Genomic DNA, 22,000 nt, shown 5'->3' on the forward strand with positions numbered 1-22,000 from the left:
TGCCTTCAGTCCACTTACCGATATCTGAACAAGAGCGCCTCATCAAAATTGTAACAAGTGGTTCTGTGAAAATGTTATTTAATCAGAAGCTACTGCCAGATTTCTGGATAGGGATGCGCTCAGAGTATCCTGCCTTGGCAAATTGTGCTGTTAAGACACTGATGCTCTTTGCAACCACTTACCTGTGTGAGTGGATTCTCGGCCCTCACTAGCATTAACTAAATACAGGCACAGACTGTGTGGAAAATGATTTAAGACTGAGACTCTCTCAAACTCTGCAATGTTGGGTTGTAATGTGCATCCTTTCAAGCACACCCTTCTCATTGACCTGTGGTGAGTTATTTTTGAATAATTATTAAGGTTTTGTATGTAAGATGGTTAAATAAAGAGCTACATTATTATTATATTGTTATTTGTGCCCTGGTCCTGTAAGAGCTCTTTGTCACACCCTGGCTCATGGGAAGTGACAAACTCATGTATTGTAAAGTGTGGGTGTGTGTGTGTGTGTGTGTGGCAGGCTTACAATGATGACATAAAACAACATTTGAGAGTGCGCTGACCCTGGTGCTAGAGGGGAGGCGGTACGCAGTTGGAGGTTGAATGTTTGAAGGGGCACGGGACTATAAAAAGTTTGGGAAGCACTGGTGTAGATGAAGGGGAGGAGATGGGTTAAAGAAGGATTGTTAAGCCTTTAGACAATTGAGACATGGATTGTCTATTTGTGCCTTTCAGAGGGTAAATGGGCAAGACAAAAGATTGAAGTGCCCTTTAAACGGGCTATTGTAGAGGCTGTTCTAAGGGCAAAAGGGGGGAGGTGGTGCAACTCAATATTAGGAAGGCGTTGTTAATGTTTGTACGTGTGTGTGTGTGTTTAACTATACTTGTGGTACTATACTTGTTTTACAAACTGGGGAACTTTTCTTAGTCTCCACACTGTGAAATGCTATTTCTAGGGGGTTAAGGTTAGTTTTAGGGTTGGGGTTAGGTAAAATAGGATTTTGAATGGGACTGAATTGTGTATCCCCACAAGGTTAGTTACACAAGACGTGTGTGTACAGTATTTCTGCCGAGACACGCTTTTAAATGGATAGTCAATTCGATGAATGGGAACAGCTAGCGTCTCGTTGTACTTATACTAGTAGCAATGCCCCCTCACCCTTTTCACCACCGCTGAAAACAATCCTAGGGGAAATCCCGTTACGACTGCATGGTTCCATCATTCAGCATCTTGTATTTGTATTTCTGCCTTTTGATTTCATGTATGTTGCGATCTGCAGAATTGGTTTACGGATAGCAATGATCATTTACATAAATGTGATGATTGTCTTTGTTCTTACCACTATTCATCTCCTATTAACCAAACAGGTGAAGAAATATGACCAGAACGATGACAAGGTGGATCCTGAGAAACTACCGGGACTGGAGGAGAACGACCTAAAGCCAATTGAAGGTCAATCTGAAAGAGATCGTTGTGGAGACGTTTAACAAACGATGTGACAACATTCACTCTGTCTCAGTGCGTTAAAACACAGATGCAGAGACCAATAGTTTGACTTCCGAGTTTTATAATCCTAACATTTATTGACAATGCATGCAACCAACCTTTTTACTTACTTTATTTTTATGACGTCTATTTGACAGGGATAATTCACTTTTAATCAGCATTTATGTAACGCATGTGCCAGATTTAGCTCAAAGGCTAATTTTCACCAGTAAGACATTGTCCTTGCGTCAGAACCCAGACAAAAAGACCAAAGGATTAACATTTAAACGACCATGTGTTGTTGGTTAGCGATTACCTTCGGCGCACATTGATGCTAGTGTTTGTGAGTTCGAATCCGACCCATGCCATTTCTAACACACACTGTCCGCCTAACTTTGCTTCTCTCACTGTCTCTTTCCAATAAACATGAAAAATACAGAAATGAGTGAGAATTCCCACTCAAAAAACCCCCCCACACAAAACAATTAACCCTGCCTTCTGTCGTGTCCCTATCCCCCAAAGATGTGAATATTAACGGAGGTGGCAACTTCGGCGACCACCACAGCGATGGACTCCACCGGGGCAGCGAGGAGGAGGAGGTAATGCTGGCGCCCGCCACCTCACCCGAGGGCTACGCCTCCGTGTCGGGCTCGGCGGCTGCTGCCACCTACACAGCAGGGGACTGTGAGAACAAGTGCCACTCCCACTTCCACGACACGGTGGGCGAGGCAGACAACCTGCACCACCACCACCACGAATACCATCACATCCTGCACCACCACCACTCTCAGAACCACCATCCACACAGCCACTCGCATTCGTATTCGGAACAACACTTCCAGCAGGCTGGTGTGGCCACGCTGGCCTGGATGGTTATCATGGGCGACGGGCTGCACAACTTCAGTGACGGCCTGGCCATCGGTGGGTTGACGTTTTAACTTGACCTCAATACAAGGGGAAAGCGTCAGTTTGATAATAGTGTGATAATGCTGTTTTAATGTTTGTTTTTCTTTTCAGCTATTTGAGGATGATATAAATAAGTTGACGAAGAGAGAAATGAGTTTGCGCTATCATAGAATCAATCAATCAAATGTATTTATATAGCCCTTCTTCCATCGGCTGATCTCTCAAAGTGCTGTGCAGAAACATTATTTCTTTAACATTTTTGTAAAGGGAAAGGTAATACCTAGTCAGTTGCACAACTGAATGCATTCAACCTAAATGTCTTCCACATTTAACCCAATCCCTCTGTGTCAGAGGGGGGGGGGGGGGGGGGGGGCTGCCTTCATCAAAGTCCACATCATTGGATCCCAGGGAGCAGTTGTTGTTTTTGGGTTAACTGTCTTGCTCAAGGGCACAACGGCAGATTTTCTTTCCTCCCACCTTTGGATTCGAACCAGCGACTTTTCGGTTACTGGCCAAATGCTCTTAACCGCCAGTAGTACTAGTCATGACTATACATGAGGATTTAGGAGAAATGTAATTTGAACCTACATATTCTTCGGTTTAACATACTCTTAGGTTTGAACACTTTATACCCATGGCTTAAGAGGGAGAAACTTCACTCTTTTTGTATCTGCTGTTTTTGTCAAGATCTGATATTTAAAAGTATTATGTCTAGTTCATCGCTGTTGAACAGCCATCACTAGCCGTCTACCAGGTGACGCACTCCCACACGACACACACAAGCTATCACACACACACACCACATACTCACACACGCTCGCGTACATGCTCCCACAGCCAAGGCTGCTGTCCCACGCTATAGACATTTAACCGTTGATCACTTCCCGTTTCGCACTATTGAAATACTGTATGTCTGACAGCTCATCGTAGTATTTCTACCACTGTACATTGTATTTTAGTTACTGTTTATACACACTGCATATTTATTTATACACTGGATTCTTTACATGGCTTACTCTATCTTTTGTAGCTGCGTATAGATTGCATTTGATTACTGCTACAGTAATCACCCTGCTGTATTTTTTAAATTCTTATTTTAATTGTTAGGCGCTAGTAACATAAGCATTTCGCTGCACCCGATATAACAACTGCTAAACTGTGTACGCGACCAATAAACATTGATTTTGTTTACATTATTCAACTCAATCTTTATGACCCATAATGAAGGGTTTTACGGTTATTTAATGTTTCTTAATGACTTATGACAGGGGCGGCGTTCACGGAAGGGCTGTCCAGTGGCCTCAGTACGTCGGTGGCCGTGTTCTGCCATGAACTGCCTCACGAGCTGGGTAAGACGAAACGGCCTAGCCAATACTTACAGCTGTCATTTTAACTTGAGGTTGGACACTTTTGATGTTGAATGAACACCCCCTCTTATTTTATTTTAACAGTAGCCGTCAACACTGCTTTCAAAGGTGTGGTTTTCCCCAATTGCATCAAAATGTTGTGCAATGACTGGGCTTTTGCATGTTTCTCTCCCTCTGGCAGTAGCACTTGCAATTTGAAAGCACTTCGAGGAATGTTTTTCTCTCTCATAGAACGCACAACGACAAGCTGACCAATAGAAAAGCTTACTACTATGGGATTGTCTTCGTGGACAGCTTTAGCATCTTGAAAGTGCGCCTATTCAGAAATATTTTTTCATGTTCCATGTTTTGGGGGTTTGGCAACAATTTAACATTGGTGCAGTGCCGCTGCTAAAGGAATTTAGAAAAAAATCGCTGCCTCGGCCCTGCCCCAGTGCACTGCTCAGATTGAATTGCTGCATCTTTTTCTCCGGCCCATGTGTCCTAAAGCCTTGCATCCTTCCTCCCCCTTAGGTGACTTCGCTGTGCTGTTGAAGGCTGGCATGACAGTGCGACAGGCCATTCTCTACAACATGCTGTCTGCCATGATGGCGTACCTGGGCATGATCACGGGCATCCTCATTGGGCACTACGCTGACAACATCTGCATGTGGATCTTCGCCCTCACCGCCGGGCTCTTCATGTATGTTGCCCTGGTGGACATGGTAAGTCCCACGGTTTGAACATTATTAACATGCATGTCTGTGTACTCGCAGGTTCTTGAAAGGACATTGTAATGAAGATGGTGTAGCTTTGTAAATGATAGCGTTATTGGACATACTTTAATAAATGTTTTGCGCAAGCCATAGTCATATTCAGTAGGGGTGTAACGGTACACATATTCGTACCCGAACTGTTCATACAGGGACCTCTGTACATACATTTTTTTTAAATAAAAACTTTAGGCCTATAGGCTATGCCTATGCTCACGTTGTGATCAAAATTTGCATCTTAATTGCTGCGTTTCAAACTTTCTTTTTTGTGAGGCGCAGCCGGGAACTAGTTACAGTGGTGGAAAAAGTACCTAACTGTAATACTTGAGTAAAAGTAAAGATACCTTTTAATAGAAAATGACTCAAGTGAAAGTCACCCATTGAAATACTCCTTGAGTAAAAGTATTTGGTTTTAAATATAAAAAAACACCAATAGAAAGGTAAATGTAATTGCAAAAATATACTTAAATATCAAGATAAAAGGTAAGAATCGTTTCAAATTCCTTAAATTAAGCAGACTAGACGGCACAATTATCTTTAGTTTTTTACATTTACATTTACATTTAAGTCATTTAGCAGACGCTCTTATCCAGAGCGACTTACAAATTGGTGCATTCACCTAATGACATCCAGTGGAACAACCACTTTACAATAGTGCATCTAAATCTTTTAAGGGGGGGGGGGGGGGCAGAAGGATTGCTTTATCCTATCCTAGGTATTCCTTGAAGAGGTGGGGTTTCAGGTGTCTCCGGAAGGTGGTGATTGACTCCGCTGTCCTGGCGTCGTGAGGGAGTTTGTTCCACCATTGGGGTGCCAGAGCAGCGAACAGTTTTGACTGGGCTGAGCGGGAACTGTACTTCCTCAGTGGTAGGGAGGCGAGCAGGCCAGAGGTGGATGAACGCAGTGCCCTTGTTTGGGTGTAGGGCCTGATCAGAGCCTGAAGGTACTGAGGTGCCGTTCCCCTCACAGCTCCGTAGGCAAGCACCATGGTCTTGTAGCGGATGCGAGCTTCAACTGGAAGCCAGTGGAGAGAGCGGAGGAGCGGGGTGACGTGAGAGAACTTGGGAAGGTTGAACACCAGACGGGCTGCGGCGTTCTGGATGAGTTGTAGGGGTTTGATGGCACAGGCAGGGAGCCCAGCCAACAGCGAGTTGCAGTAATCCAGACGGGAGATGACAAGTGCCTGGATTAGGACCTGCGCCGCTTCCTGTGTGAGGCAGGGTCGTACTCTGCGGATGTTGTAGAGCATGAACCTACAGGAACGGGCCACCGCCTTGATGTTAGTTGAGAACGACAGGGTGTTGTCCAGGATCACGCCAAGGTTCTTAGCGCTCTGGGAGGAGGACACAATGGAGTTGTCAACCGTGATGGCGAGATCATGGAACGGGCAGTCCTTCCCCGGGAGGAAGAGCAGCTCCGTCTTGCCGAGGTTCAGCTTGAGGTGGTGATCCGTCATCCACACTGATATGTCTGCCAGACATGCAGAGATGCGATTCGCCACCTGGTCATCAGAAGGGGGAAAGGAGAAGATTAGTTGTGTGTCGTCTGCATAGCAATGATAGGAGAGACCATGTGAGGTTATGACAGAGCCAAGTGACTTGGTGTATAGCGAGAATAGGAGAGGGCCTAGAACAGAGCCCTGGGGGACACCAGTGGTGAGAGCGCGTGGTGAGGAGACAGATTCTCGCCACGCCACCTGGTAGGAGCGACCTGTCAGGTAGGACGCAATCCAAGCGTGGGCCGCGCCGGAGATGCCCAACTCGGAGAGGGTGGAGAGGAGGATCTGATGGTTCACAGTATCGAAGGCAGCCGATAGGTCTAGAAGGATGAGAGCAGAGGAAAGAGAGTTAGCTTTAGCAGTGCGGAGCGCCTCCGTGATACAGAGAAGAGCAGTCTCAGTTGAGTGACTAGTCTTGAAACCTGACTGATTTGGATCAAGAAGGTCATTCTGAGAGAGATAGCAGGAGAGCTGGCCAAGGACGGCACGTTCAAGAGTTTTGGAGAGAAAAGAAAGAAGGGATACTGGTCTGTAGTTGTTGACATCGGAGGGATCGAGTGTAGGTTTTTTCAGAAGGGGTGCAACTCTCGCTCTCTTGAAGACGGAAGGGACGTAGCCAGCGGTCAGGGATGAGTTGATGAGCGAGGTGAGGTAAGGGAGAAGGTCTCCGGAAATGGTCTGGAGAAGAGAGGAGGGGATAGGGTCAAGCGGGCAGGTTGTTGGGCGGCCGGCCGTCACAAGACGCGAGATTTCATCTGGAGAGAGAGGAGAGAAAGAGGTCAAAGCACAGGGTAGGGCAGTGTGAGCAGAACCAGCGGTGTCGTTTGACTTAGCAAACGAGGATCGGATGTCGTCGACCTTCTTTTCAAAATGGTTGACGAAGTCGTCTGCAGAGAGGGAGGAGGGGGGGGGGAGGGGGAGGAGGATTCAGGAGGGAGGAGAAGGTGGCAAAGAGCTTCCTAGGGTTAGAGGCAGATGCTTGGAATTTAGAGTGGTAGAAAGTGGCTTTAGCAGCAGAGACAGAAGAGGAAAATGTAGAGAGGAGGGAGTGAAAGGATGCCAGGTCCGCAGGGAGGCGAGTTTTCCTCCATTTCCGCTCGGCTGCCCGGAGCCCTGTTCTGTGAGCTCGCAATGAGTCGTCGAGCCACGGAGCGGGAGGGGAGGACCGAGCCGGCCTGGAGGATAGGGGACATAGAGAGTCAAAGGATGCAGAAAGGGAGGAGAGGAGGGTTGAGGAGGCAGAATCAGGAGATAGGTTGGAGAAGGTTTGGGCAGAGGGAAGAGATGATAGGATGGAAGAGGAGAGAGTAGCGGGGGAGAGAGAGCGAAGGTTGGGACGGCGCGATACCATCCGAGTAGGGGCAGTGTGGGAAGTGTTGGATGAGAGCGAGAGGGAAAAGGATACAAGGTAGTGGTCGGAGACTTGGAGGGGAGTTGCAATGAGGTTAGTGGAAGAACAGCATCTAGTAAAGATGAGGTCAAGCGTATTGCCTGCCTTGTGAGTAGGGGGGGAAGGTGAGAGGGTGAGGTCAAAAGAGGAGAGGAGTGGAAAGAAGGAGGCGGAGAGGAATGAGTCAAAGGTAGACATGGGGAGGTTAAAGTCACCCAGAACTGTGAGAGGTGAGCCGTCCTCAGGAAAGGAGCTTATCAAGGCATCAAGCTCATTGATGAACTCTCCAAGGGAACCTGGAGGGCGATAAATGATAAGGATGTTAAGCTTGAAAGGGCTGGTAACTGTGACAGCATGGAATTCAAAGGAGGCGATAGACAGATGGGTAAGGGGAGAAAGAGAGAATGACCACTTGGGAGAGATGAGGATATTTACGGATAGCCAGGGGTACACTCAGACAAACTAAGCATTTGTGTTTGAGTCCGCCAGATCAGAGGCAGTAGGGGGATGACCAGGGATGTTATCTTGAGAAGTGTGTGAATTGGACCATTTTCTGTCCTGCTAAGCATTAAAAATGTAATGAGTACTTTTTGGTGTCAGAGAAAATGTTTGGAGTAAAAAGTACATTATTTTCTGTAGGATTGTAGGGAAGTAAAAGCAAAAGTTGTCCAAAATATAAATAATAAAGTACAGATATATTGGGGCAGCAGGGAGCCTAGTGGTTAGAGTGTTGGGCCAGTAACCGAAAGGATGCTGGATAGAATCCCTGAGCTGACAACTTTTGCTTTTACTTCCCTATAATCCTAGAGAAAATAATGTACTTTTTACTCCAAACATTTTCTCTGACACCCAAAAGTACTCGTTACTTTTTTTTAAATTTACTTAACTAGGCAAGTCAGTTAAGAACAAATTCTTATTTACAATGACGGCCTACTGGTGAACACTGGGTTAACTGCCTTGTTCAGGGGCAGAACGACACATTTTTACATGTAAAGGATCTGCAGAGAGGATCTGCAGAGAAAAATGGAAGAAACTCCCCAAATGCAGGTGTGCCAAGCTTGTAGCGTGATACCCAAGAAGACTTTCTGAAGGCACTGTGATATCACATTATACCGGAGTGGGAAATGAGAAGTACTGTGCTACACACCCTTTATGAAAGTCACACAAGTGCACATATTTCTTTCTGTTTGTAAGAAAACATTTTAGCCTAGACCTATACAATGTCTAAGCCATGTTTACATATTGATTTCACACGCATATTGCACTTTATTTTAGTGATGAGTAATAGTGTGTTTTTTAATTTAAGAAAATACAAAGTGTTGGTGTTCCTGATTTTTGTTCTCTCATCAGTCATTATGTCTCGTGATAATGTATGGAATCAGGAATACCAACACTTTGCATTTACTTACTTACTGTACAACATTTTTGTTCATTTAACTGTTGACGTTTCATTTTCCTGCTAAACGGAAACCATGACCCCAAAACGGCAATACGTACCGAACCGTGGGGTTGGTGAACTGTTACACCCCTCATTTTCAGGCCATACAGTGTTTTTAGCAGTAGTCAGTTGTCCTCCCACCAACAGAGCAACATTGAGTTTTTTTTTTACCAACAGTCATTGCCATCTGTTATGCTGGTTCAGCAGGACTTGTCAAAAATACCCATCCCACCAAGGCAAACAGCATTGTACTGTTGCTTAGCCTTTTGCTTAGCTTGCTGATAAGTGGCCCTCTGAACCATATGGCCTCTTCACACACACACACACACACACACACACACACACACACACACACACACACACACACACACACACACACACACACACACACACACACACACACACACACGTACACGTACACACACACGCACGTACGTGAGAGAAGCAGTTACACACACGTACGTGAGAGAAGCAGTTACACACACGTACGTGAGAGAATCAGGTAGGGACTGACTGGGCTGTCACAGGCAGCTGACTGTTGTACAGCCCAGCTAATTCCTCTCAAGTCTGACCTCTTGTGGCCATGTTGAATGCATGCGATGTCTTCCAAAGCTGCATAAGAGCAATTTCTCGACCAGGAATACAATTTAATGTGCGTCTGTGATTGGAGGCTTCTGTTACCACAAATGTACATTACAAGCGGCTCAGTGGCATTTCAAAATATAGTAGAAATATGGATCTCTTGTGATATGGATATTGCACATGTCAGCCCCTACCATCATGCATTTAAAAGCAAAGGGTTGGTGTAATTATTGGTTGGAGAGCGTTTCCACCATTGTTAAATTCTTTCAAGAAAGTGTAAAATTGCGTACTTAGCGGAAGGGTGGAGAATGGGGATGTTTACTTGTTTACTTGATTCTATGCCTCGAATTAGAAGCTGCTTTACCAGATAAGTTCCATTCAGCACAAACCAATGTTTGACGTTTCACAGGTCCCGGAGATGCTCCACAACGATGCTGGGGACCACGGCTTCAGCCACTGCGGCTTCTTCCTGCTCCAGAACGCAGGCATCCTGTTGGGCTTCTGCATCATGCTGCTCATCGCAATCTTTGAACATAAAATCCAGCTGGAAATAGACCTCTAAACTGATGGATCTCAAACCTGGTCTCCAAGGACCCCTGTGTTTGCAGGTTTGATTCCAAACCGAACCTGGTACTGGGAGAAGGAATAGATGAATTGAACATGGTTAGTTGATTAGAACAGAATGTAGCCTTAAGTTTGATTGTAAGCCCACATGCACAGGCATCCTTGGAACACCAGCAGTGTTGAGAAACACTCCTCAAACTGACAGGACCAAGCGCCGTGTGTCTCACCTGCCAAGTGGCCACATCACGAGTCAGCCATTACGGTGTTTTTCCCCTCTCATCTCCTCTCCTCCAAGAAGTGAAAAAGAAATGATTAGTGTGAACATTTTATTTTTGGTCAAGGTTCAACTGTTGCAAAAATGTCAATTGGCATGTGTTCTGTATGTGTTTTTTTATGTCTGTCGAACCTTTTGGTGTCGCGTAGCTGTCTGTCTTCCCTCAGTGTGCTTCATGTTTTATTTCTGGTCAAGATTTACAGCAAAAAAAAACAAAATGGAGGATCGTGTTTTGTTGACGGGATGTTTGGAAAGGACAAGCTTTGTTTGTGGGCGTCAGAACAAGGGCCAATCCTTTTAATGTTGTGTTTATTTCAAATCCACAAGGGTCAAGTGAAAGCTCATTGATTGGGCAAGGAGGCTTCATGCCCAATTTCGGGGCCACTGTACCACAGGTTGTGACTTTAAACATTGTAAGTGCCAGTCGGCTTGAGCCTGTTTTAATCCCAACCTAACCCACCTCCTTGGTAACAGTGCACCAAGTCTTTAAATGCCCGATCAAAACGAATCAAGCCAATTTAAGGGCAGTTAATATCACTATGCCTCGGGAATTGTGTGCATAGTGCTATACTCGGTGGGGGGGGGGGGGGGGGGACTTAGATCAGTCTTTTAAGTCTGTTACATTGTCCTCACAGAGGAACGTTGGTTGTAAATGTGTTTGAAATAGCTCTGCAAATCAAGGCTAATTTACGAGGTACAGTATCTCACAAGTAACACTGTGTTGAGCATTTTCTCCCCATGAAAGTAGTCTATTAGACATCTCTATCCCTAAGTTTGTTAATTTAGCCAGTGTCAATAGGATATCCAGTCATGGGACTAGATAGATATCGATCGATCTGATACATGAGTACATTTTCTCTTCACTAAGTGATTATAGTGGTAACTTCTTTCAAAGGTCCTATGATGAATGTGTGATCTATGTCTGTTCAGAATGAAGCCACTCGAAGTGGAATTATGTTTTTAAGTTATCGTGCCAATATCTCATCTCGCCGTGTTTTGAAAAGACAACCACACCTTTGGTCAGGAAAAAAATGTATGTTTTCATCTGTTTCACACACTGTTTAAGGAAGAGGTACATCATGAAGAGAACTATTTTGTGTGCCATTTATTTTACTGTTGTGTACGTCAGGCAGCTTTGGATGTAATATGTGTTACTTTACATTCCAGAAGAAAATAAAAGTTATTGCCTACCACCACCTCTTTGGCCTCGCTGGATAAGTAGAGTATGACTGCACCCACAAGAATGTAACGGGAACATTGAAAAGACTTTCGATCTGGAACTTGAAAGTAGCTATGCTGCTCGGGCAGGTCCTCTGACATTGAACTCGATTGACAGAGTGCAACTGAATAGGGCTGGGCAGTATTCAGGTTTTTATACTGTTCACTTCTGTATTGCTGGAAGTGCACACAAGGGGCGCTATTATAACTTGGAGGGGGGGGGGGCACAAAACAATTTGAATGTCTGCTGTAACCAAGAAGCTTGATCTTGACACTTAGCTAAACTCAAAAACATTACTTCCATAAGAAATGTGTTAAAGTTAGCATGACAAATGCATTAGCTGGATATCATTTATTTGACACATCTTAGATGTCTTATTATACTTTTAATCATACCGTCAGTATTTGGAATACCCTGGTATACGGTATATCGCCCTAGCCTTCCACTGAAAATTGCTTCCAGAGAAAATGTGAGTTTAGTCATTTGACCTCTTGGTGACCACTGGATGGCAGTCTAAATCCATTTGCCGGTAGCAGGGACTGTGTGTTTATGTACAGTGTGGGGGGGAAGTATTGTCAGCCACCAATTGTGCAAGTTCTCCCACTTAAAAAGATGAGAGAGGCCTGTAATTTTCATCATAGGTACACTTCAACTATGACAGGCAAAATGAGGGGGAAAAATCCAGAAAATCACATTGTAGGATTTTTAATGAATTTATTTGCAAATTGTGGTGGAAAATAAGTATTTGGTCAGCTACAAACAAGCAAGATTTCTGGCTCTCACAGACCTGTAACTTCTTCTTTTAAGAGGCTCCTCTGTCCTCCACTCGTTATCAGTATTAATGGCACCTGTTTGAACTTGTTATCAGTATAAAAGACACCTGTCCACAACCTCAAACAGTCACAATCCAAACTCCACTATGGCCAAGACCAAAGAGCTGTCAAAGGACACCAGAAACAAAATTGTAGACCTGCACCAGGCTGGGAAGACTGAATCTGCAATAGGTAAGCAGCTTGGTTTGAAGAAGTCAACTGTGGGAGCAATTATTAGGAAATGGAAGACATACAAGACCACTGATAATCTCCCTCGATCTGGGGCTCCATGCAAGATCTCACCCCGTGGGGTCAAAATGATCACAAGAACGGTGAGCAAAAATCCCAGAACCACATGGGGGGACCTAGTGAATGACCTGCAGAGAGCTGGGACCAAAGTAACAAAGCCTACCATCAGCAAGGGCATTGAAGATGAAACGTGGCTGGGTCTTTCAGCATGACAATGATCCCAAACAGCCCGCCCGGGCAACAAAGGAGTAGCTTCGTAAGAAGCATTTCAAGGTCCTGGAGTGGCCTAGCCAGTCTCCAGATCTCAACCCCATAGAAAATCTTTGGAGGGAGTTGAAAGTCTGTGTTGCCCAGCAACAGCCCCAAAACATCACTGCTCTAGAGATCTGCATGGAGGAATGGGCCAAAATACCAGCAACAGTGTGTGAAAACCTTGTGAAGACTTACAGAAAACGTTTGACCTCTGTCATTGCCAACAAAGGGTATATAACAAAGTATTGAGATAAACTTTTGTTATTGACCAAATACTTATTTTCCACCATAATTTGCAAATAAATTCATTAAAAATCCTACAATGTGATTTTCTGGATTTTATTTTTCTCATTTTGTCTGTCATAGTTGAAGTGTACCTATGATGAAAAGGCCTCTCTCATCTTTTTAAGTGGGAGAACTTGGACAATTGGTGGCTGACTACATACTTTTTTGCCCCACTGTATTTGTGTATAGGTAATATAATCACTACCTTATCAAGTCATTGGTCATTGTACCATGTTGAAATATAACATGAGCTACTTGAATTGTGGGTGCTACTTCATACAACTGTGATACGTTGAACAAGCATTTTAACATTTTATATAATTGTTTAACTTTAGTTTAACATATCACATCTAATTTCCTCGTAGGTCGGGTTACGTATTTTGTTTGTTACCCTTTTCCTATTCATCATTCATGTTCAGCCTTCAAGCAAAGGCTCTACAGACCGGAAAAAAACATTGGACCTCCTTGACATAGAATAACTCTTTCTTGATCACCTGGGCTGACGTGACGATTCATGGATACAAGTTAATGCACCCAAGCGGGATACTGTATGTGGTGACTCAAAACAGTCAGGTGTTTACATCATATTTTAGACCCCCATGGAGTGCACGTTTGGTCGGAAGTCTCTGGGACCGAGATTAGCTAGCTAGCTTGCTAACGTTACATTACCTTCACATCCAAGAAGAGGACATGGAGGAACATTTAAGAGTAAGAATCGTTTTTGTCTTGTAATTTCACATTTTTGAAGGTGCATTGAAACAATTAGCTAACATGATTATATCATTTCTAGCATAGCCAACAAGCTAGCTTGCAAGCTATATGAATGATACAATAAAATAAGCTACTCTCGAGGGGATCGCTACGGCCAAGTAATGTAAACTCACGTAAACTCGTACATGTGCTTCTACACCTGTATTCTAGCAGTTTGGGGTTTTAGGCTGGGTCTCTGTACAGCACTTTGAGACATTAGCTGATGTACGAAGGGCTATATAAAATAAACTTGATTGATTGATTGATTGATCGCCTTGGTCCGTACAATTGCCCTTATTTTAGCGCCCCGAAAACGTAATACTTCCAGATCAACTGTAATGTCAATACCATTTGTAAAGCACAATTTCTCCCCTTTCCAACAAAATAAATTACATGACCTAAACACTGCCCGTTTCTGCATAATTCAAGGAGGCAATGAGCCCCGTCGGGTAAAAAAAAAATGGCGGGTGGGGAAGCGAAACTAATGCGTGATAGTGAGAAGAACAGATGTCGTGAGAAGAACAGATGTTGTGTGGGAAAATGGCTTTTTTCACTCAATCTGTCCAACTTATCACCTTATCGCCTCTAAAATAGCGGCTTTGAGAATGATGATCGCATGCAATGATGACGAAAAAAATGACTAGGTATCCCCCCCCTTACCCCCGTCACTGTCCATTTCTTGTTTTTAAATGATGAGAGAAGTGCTACACCTGGTGGAGAGAGATTGTAAGACAGAAATAGTTGCTTTATGCATGCTGTACGTTACGACATGACACGTCAAGATGTAACGTTTTTTTTTCAACTTTTCTCCAATACTATAGAGCCATTACCATGTCGATCAACGCTTGAATAGAAACCTAGTTCACACCCCCGATTTTGAAGTCAACACAGTCGCTACAGTCCCATTAGTTTTCTTTGTAGCCTCGTTTGAATGTTGCGGTTACGCACATTTGTACGGAATGGGGTGAGTTTACGTTAACTTTAAGACCCTGTCTGGGTAGCATATACCCAACTGCTTGAGCATTCTACTCAATACATTGTCAATGAGCCCTGATTTACTCAAAATTGGCTTGGACATACAATGAAATTGCAAAAGGAGGCAAATAATTAGTATAAACTTTTGTCATTTTGAAGATGCCATATTGATTTTAGCAGTATAACATTAACTGTTATCTAGGATAATTAAGATTTTATTTTATTTCACCTTTATTTAACCATGTAGGCAAGTTGAGAACAAGTTCTCATTTACAATTGCGACCTGGCCAAGATAGTGCAAAGCAGTTCGACACATACAACAACACAGAGTTACACATGGAATAAAACAAACATACAGTCAATAATACAGTAGAAAAATAAGTCTATATACAATGTGAGCAAATGAGGTGAGATAAGGGAGGTAAAGAAAAAAAGGCCATGGTGCCGAATATAGCAAGTAAAACACTGGAATGGTAGATTTGCAGTGGAAGAATGTGCAAAATAGAAATAATGGGGTGCAAAGGAGCTAAATAAATACAATAGGGGAAGAGGGAGTTGTTTGGGATAAATTATAGATGGGCTATGTACAAGTGCAGTAATCTGTGAGCTGCTCTGACAGCTGGTGCTTAAAGCTAGTGAGGGAGATAAGTGTTTCCAGTTTGAGATTTTTGTAGTTCGTTCCAGTCATTGGCAGCAGAGAACTGGAAGGAGAGGCGGCCAAAGGAGGAATTGGCTTTGTGGGTGACTAGAGAGATATACCTGCTGGAGCGCGTGCTACAGGTGGGTGCCGCGTATGGTGACCAGCGAGCTGAGATAAGGGGGGACTTTACCTTGCAGGGTCTTGTAGATGACCTGGAGCCAGTGGGTTTGGCGACGAGTATGAAGCGAGGGCCAGCCAACGAGAGCGTACAGGTCGCAGTGGTGGGTAGTATATGGGGCTTTGGTGACAAAACGGATGGCACTGTGATAGATATGCATCCAATTTATTGAGTAGGGTATTGCAGGCTATTTTGTAAATGACATCGCCAAAGTCGAGGATCGGTAGGATGGTCAGTTTTACGAGGGTATGTTTGGCAGCATGAGTGAAGGATGCTTTGTTGCGAAATAGGAAGCAAATTCTAGATTTAACTTTGGATTGGAGATGTTTGATGTGAGTCTGGAAGGAGAGTTTACAGTCTAACCAGACACCTAGGTATTTGTAGTTGTCCACATATTCTAAGTCAGAACCGTCCAGAGTAGTGATGCTGGGCAGGCGGGCAGGTGCAGGCAGCGATCGGTTGAAGAGCATGTATTTAGTTTTACTTGTATTTAAGAGCAGTTGGAGGCCACGGAAGGAGAGTTGTATGGCATTGAAGCTCTTCTGGAGGGTTGTTAACAGTGTCCATAGAAGGGCCAGAAGAGTAGAGGTGGATCAGAGACTCACCAGCAGCAAGAGCGACATCATTGATGTATACAGAGAAGAGAGTCGGCCCAAGAATTGAACCCTGTGGCACCCCCATAGATACTGCCAGAGGCCCGGACAACAGGCCCTCCGATTTGACACACTGAACTCTATCAGAGAAGTAGTTGGTGAACCAGGCGAGGCAATCATTTGAGAAACCAAGGCTATCGAGTCTGCCGATGAGGATGTGGTGATTGACAGAGTCGAAAGCCTTGACCAGGTCAATGAATACGGCTGCACAGTATTGTTTCTTATCGATGGCGGTTAAGATATCGTTTAGGACCTTGAGCGTGGCTAAGGTGCACCCATGACCAGCTCTGAAACCAGATTGCATAGCGAAGAAGGTGCGGTGGGATTCGAAATGGTCGGTAATTTGTCGACTTGTCTTTCGAAGACCTTAGAAAGGCAGGGTAGGATAGATATAGGTCTGTTGCAGTTTGGGTCAAGAGTGTCCCCCCCTTTGAAGAGGGGGATGACCGCAGCTGCTTTCCAATCTTTGGAAATCTCAGACGACACGAAAGAGAGGTTGATCAGGCTAGTAATAGGGGTTGCAACAATTTCGGCAGATCATTTTAGAAAGAAAGGTTCCAGATTGTCTAGCCCGGCTGATTTGTAGGGGTCCAGATTTTGCAGCTCTTTCAGAACATCAGCTGACTGGATTTGGGAGAAGTAGAAATGGGGAAGGCTTGGGCGAGTTGCTGTGGGGGGTGCAGTGCTGTTGACCGGGGTAGGATTGAGGGGAGACCACAGGATTTTAACAGTTAACGTTAGTATTGCTAGCTAGCTAATTTTGATGAAATGTTGGATGCAAAATGATCTACCATCCATTTGACGACATGATAGTAATGGCTAAGTTGTTTCCTACTAAACATTTGCCACTTTAGCAATGGCATCATATTTCCAGGCCACTATAGTGTTATTTAGACAAAACAGTCGCCAGCCTCCATCTATCACGACTTCTTGGCCCCACCATGGCGCTGCCGGCAGAGTGCTGCTTGAGAACGCATGACGCCACCCAGTGCCGGATGTGCAACCTATGAATAACATTTGTTTTACATTAGTCTATTTTGCCGAGCTCTCTGACTGTGTGTATGCGTCTGTCTGTATGCCTGCCAGCCAGCCTGTCTGTCTTGGAGATTCCGATGTGGCTGGAGGAGTGGTGGTGGCCATTGGAGGGCAAATTTAATACTGGAGCCCGTGTATAAGCTCTTTGTCATGAAGTTAATGTATAACAGCTGATACAAGTATCCTGTTTTTGCTACTACTACAGCGCTAGGTAGCCAGTTCATGTTCATATGGATTTAGAGTGCTATTTCATTCATGTACAGGGTCCACTTTGACCTAAGACAACAATCCAGACTAAGCATTTGCAAAATATAAGAATGAATACTAGTCTTATATGGAGAGTGGCCTGATCCTAGATCAGCACTCCTACTCTGATGGAGAATTCGCTCTCCCTCATCCTGTCTATAACTTCAGACTGACCTCCTGGTTTATAGATTAGTAGATGTGGGTGAGTGGACATACAGATCTGGGACTAGTTTAGCAACATCAGCTCTTCTCAACTAGTGGCAAGGATTTATTTTTCATTCAATCACCATTCTGCATTCAACACTTTTATTGCAGGAGAGGTGATCAATTATCAGATCCCCCTGCTGTCGTTCACCTCTTGGTGCAGTCTGCTGACCATCGCTGCAGCCAATTCTCCATTCTGGCCAATGATTATACCACGATTCTAATCCAACCATAAATTCATCCATCCTCTCAGGCCAGGGGCTCAATGTAAGTCCAGCGTCGAGAAGATCTTTGTACCTTCCAGGACATCCAGGCATACTTCAATCTTAGGGAAAGAATTGAAGAGTGAAATCGTTGATCCCTCTATAGTCAACACACCAACGTACACCTCCATCCTTCTTCCTGACGAGGATGACTGGTGAGGCCCACTCAGAGCTGGATGGCCCCACAACTCCTGTATTCAGTATTGTCTGCAGGTGTTATTTTTCTTAACTTTGTAAACCCGAGGGTGTGCGTCTTACAGGTTGGCAAATGGGTCTTGCTGCTCCTGTATCGATCTGTTGGGTGACAGCTGAGAATTTTCCAAAGTCTGGGTTGCTGGGCAGAGAACACAGACTTGTGCACTATCAGCAGACTGATCAGCTTCTTTTGTTGGTCCACCGTTAAAGCGTCAGTGGACTTGGCATACAAGGACTGTAGATGCTCTGAAAGATCCAGCAGGCTAACGGCGCTGACTCTTATCTCTGGAGCTGGTAGTGTTGTGTCTTCTTGTGACTAAACTAGAGGGGTCCTCTGGTGACGTCCCCTTCTCAGTTGGCGCAGAGATGGGATAGCCTCCACACCAAGAAGCTGAGGCAGAAGCCCTTTGCGAGAGACTTGTTTGTAGGAGACCAATTGCACAATCTGACTGGGACCCTCAGCTGCATTTCAGTCAGTGAGCTTCCTTTCTACACTCCATCAGCAAGGATTGTAGGTTTCTTGAACAGCATGCAGGTCAGGTTTAGGATCGTGGACTTCACCCCACACCAGCTATTCGCTCCCCAGAGGTATAGTGGTGTCTTTCTCCAAGGTCACTCTGGAGATTGAGTAGTCAAAACTGCTCTGTTCGCTGACGAATGTAGGAACAGCTTCTGTCCTGACAGACTTTTCCTGTATTGTTATGTTTGCATCAGATCCAGCCCAAGCAGAAGGGGGTCCTGGATTGGCGCCACTCAGATTTTCCATGGCAGGGAGTTGGCTTTGATTCTTCCCTTTGCATTTATTTCCTTGCCAGACTGCATTCTTGAGATGCACTGTTCTCTCGTTAGGTTGTTCTCTTCGTGACAGCAGCTTGAACATCTCGGACATTATAGCAGCTTTGGCGCCTGTTTCCACCACCGCAGGGATGGGCATGTCTTCGACAGAGGGAGCAACGCGTGGGCTAGGATCATGGTTTAGTGCTCTCTTGGACCTGTATGATCTCTGACCTGTCTTTATCCTGTCCACTCCAGTTGTAATCTTGCTTACGGTTGGCTTGTTAGATTGTTGCTCTGTGAGAGGGGCTTGGTGAGCACGAGCAATTTCTCTTGTAGTGCCCCTCCTCTCCGAAGAGAAAGTATGCACTGATAGGGGTGTTGAGGCTGGGGACCTGAAGCGACCCTGACTTTCTGATATTGTTGATCCCTGTCTTCCTGGGGAGGGTGAGATGTGTGTTCTTGGCTCAGTGGGGCATGTGTTGGCGGACCCAGCCTGGCCGCCTCAGAAAGAATTTCAATGTTTATGTGTAGCTTATCCACCTTTTCAACAAGCGTTTGGCTGGATTCCAGCTGTAGGCATGTGGAGCTGGCCTCCTCCAGGTCTGAGGGGTCATCCTGTTGGCCTGTCCAGGCCCCGCGTCTTTCTCTTGATTTGTCGGAATCCCTGCCAATGGTGGCTTTGAAGTTCAGCTCGTAGGTGGAGATGAACTGCAGCAGAGTAGGGGGTTCAGGGTGCATGATGTCGTAAGCCAGCTGTTTGATCACGTAGGCCCTTTAGGAAGGCATCAGATGTTAGAGCAGCCGCTGTTCCATCCCCGGGTAGGCTATGGCAGCGAGGTGCCGTACCTCCTCCACAAACTCCATCGAGGTTGCTTGGTCTTTCTGTCCAAACCTGGCAGCCATGTTACTAGTTAGGCTCTGGTAGGACTCCCGGATATGTTCTGGTAGTGCTCACACAAACTTGGTAGTGCCGCTGAGACAGAAGTGCAGCCTGTGTACTTTGTCTGCCTCTGCCTTGATGCATTAGGGTGGCAAGTAGCTGAGAGGCCATCAGTCTGACCATGTCCATTGTTCACATGGTCTGTGAGGTAACGGGGCTCATAGTGTTTGGCCGTTGCATTAGGCAGAGAGTAGCCATTCTCAGCTATGATGAATGGTGGGCATTGAGGCTATGTAGCTGATGTGTGGCTTTGTTGCTGATCATGTTCTTACGTGGAAACAGGCCAGCCAGAGTAGACATCAGCCTGGTAACCCTGGTGTCATGTATAGCCTGGGTCCAGAGGGTTGACCGGCTGGGTATATGGGTCCAGAGCCACTGCATAGTGCCTTGGACGAGCCCCAGCGAGAAGGTAGTGTGGTTTCGTGGGGCTGAGGCCATGTTGACGGTCACTGTTACCGCTGCCGGCACCTGAGTGGAGGTGGCCACCACATCAACTGTCTGCGAGTTGTACATATCGATGACATTGTTGACATTGTCAAATCCTGGTGATATTCCTGGGCGGTTGGTTCTCAGGTTGCTCTCCAAGGCTTGGGGCTGGCTGAAGGTGTCTGCTGGATATGTGGGATGAGGGCCTGGCTGGCTGCGGCAGTGGCATGTTGAATGGCTGTGGCATCAGTGATGGTCTCATTCCACCCATGTAGAAAGGCGGGTATGGGCCGGCCCCCCTCCCGGATCTCTCTACCGTCATCAACCTCACCAAGATGTTTGTTCTGTTGCTCATCCCATTCATCTAGGTGCTTCTTCACAGTCTGAAGTCGCTGCTTTATATCCTAGATGTGATTTAGAAGGAGCTGGGTCTCTTCAGAAAGCTTCAGTGTTTGAGCCTCCTCCTTGCCAGGCATCTTGGCTTTACAGTGCTTCAACAGTCCTCAGTTGAGTAGATCAGCCTATTTTCCTTAGTTATAATGGGTTGCGTTCTTTAGTCTCTTGAAATGTGTATTTTATTTATTTATAATAAAAAAATACAGCAGGTTGGTGCAATCCACCTAGCTTCACTTGAGAGAAGAAAGCATAAAATGGGTGAAAAAACAAAACACCACAAGAAACAGAGGTACAAAGAAAGGCTGCAGGTATGCTATTCACAATGTTGCACTCCACTGATACAATGTGCTGTAGCTGATTCTGTCCAGGTGAGTTAGATTGGCAATTATGTATCTATTTTATCGATACTGCACGGTACTGTCTTTCCAAGCCAGTCAGAATACTTCCAGTTTGGAGTTCCAATTTTCTGGAAGCTTGTGTATTTTCTGTATACCAGGGAGCTAGTTTCTTATGGCAAATGTTTTTTGTTTTTTTGGGGTGCGACTGCAAATGTTTTTTGTTTTTTTGGGGTGCGACTGCAAATGTTTTTTGTTTTTTTGGGGTGCGACTGCAAATGTTTTTTGTTTTTTTGGGGTGCGACTGCAAATGTTTTTTGTTTTTTTGGGGTGCGACTGCAAATGTTTTTTGTTTTTTTGGGGTGCGACTGCAAATGTTTTTTGTTTTTTTGGGGTGCGACTGCAAATGTTTTTTGTTTTTTTGGGGTGCGACTGCAAATGTTTTTTGCTGCGCACTGCTGCGCGATCATCCAATTTTTCCAACTTAATTGAGGAGGATAAAAACAATTAAAAAATGTATTTTTTATACTGTCTCAAAACTAACTAAAAAGCAGCATTCCCCAAGAGAGGATGGCTTTCACTTCAGCAGTGATAAATTCATGAACTTCTTTGGCGAAAAGATCATGATCATTAAAAAGCTAATTACGGACTCCTCTTTAAATCCGCGTAATTCTCCAAAGCTCAGTTGTCCTGAGTCTGCACAACTCTGCCAGGACCTATGATCAAGTGAGACACTCAAGTTTTTAATACTATATCTCTTGACACATTCATGAAAATAGTCATGGCCACTAAACCTTCAAGCGACATACTAGACCCGATTCCAACTGAACCACTGAAATAGTTGCTTCCTGTGCTTGGCCCTCCTATGTTGAACATAATAAACAGCTCCCTATCCATCGGATGTGTACCTCACTAA

At 44.9% G+C, this 22,000-nt stretch overlaps 1 protein-coding gene across 1 annotated transcript in view; it reads left to right on the forward strand.

Moving 5' to 3' along the window:
• Window positions 1-10,472, forward strand: part of slc39a6 (solute carrier family 39 member 6) — a 34,664-nt gene extending 24,192 nt beyond the window's left edge. The window contains exons 8-12 of the mRNA XM_055867609.1: window positions 1,366-1,450; window positions 2,006-2,404; window positions 3,658-3,738; window positions 4,270-4,460; window positions 9,826-10,472. Of these exons, the coding sequence (XP_055723584.1) occupies window positions 1,366-1,450; window positions 2,006-2,404; window positions 3,658-3,738; window positions 4,270-4,460; window positions 9,826-9,978 (909 nt within the window). The 3' untranslated portion in view covers window positions 9,979-10,472. The remainder of the gene's footprint in view (window positions 1-1,365; window positions 1,451-2,005; window positions 2,405-3,657; window positions 3,739-4,269; window positions 4,461-9,825) is intronic.
• Window positions 10,473-22,000: the final 11,528 nt, after the last annotated feature.

This window comes from Salvelinus fontinalis, chromosome 17, assembly GCF_029448725.1.
Source record: "Salvelinus fontinalis isolate EN_2023a chromosome 17, ASM2944872v1, whole genome shotgun sequence".
Taxonomy (NCBI): domain Eukaryota; kingdom Metazoa; phylum Chordata; class Actinopteri; order Salmoniformes; family Salmonidae; genus Salvelinus; species Salvelinus fontinalis.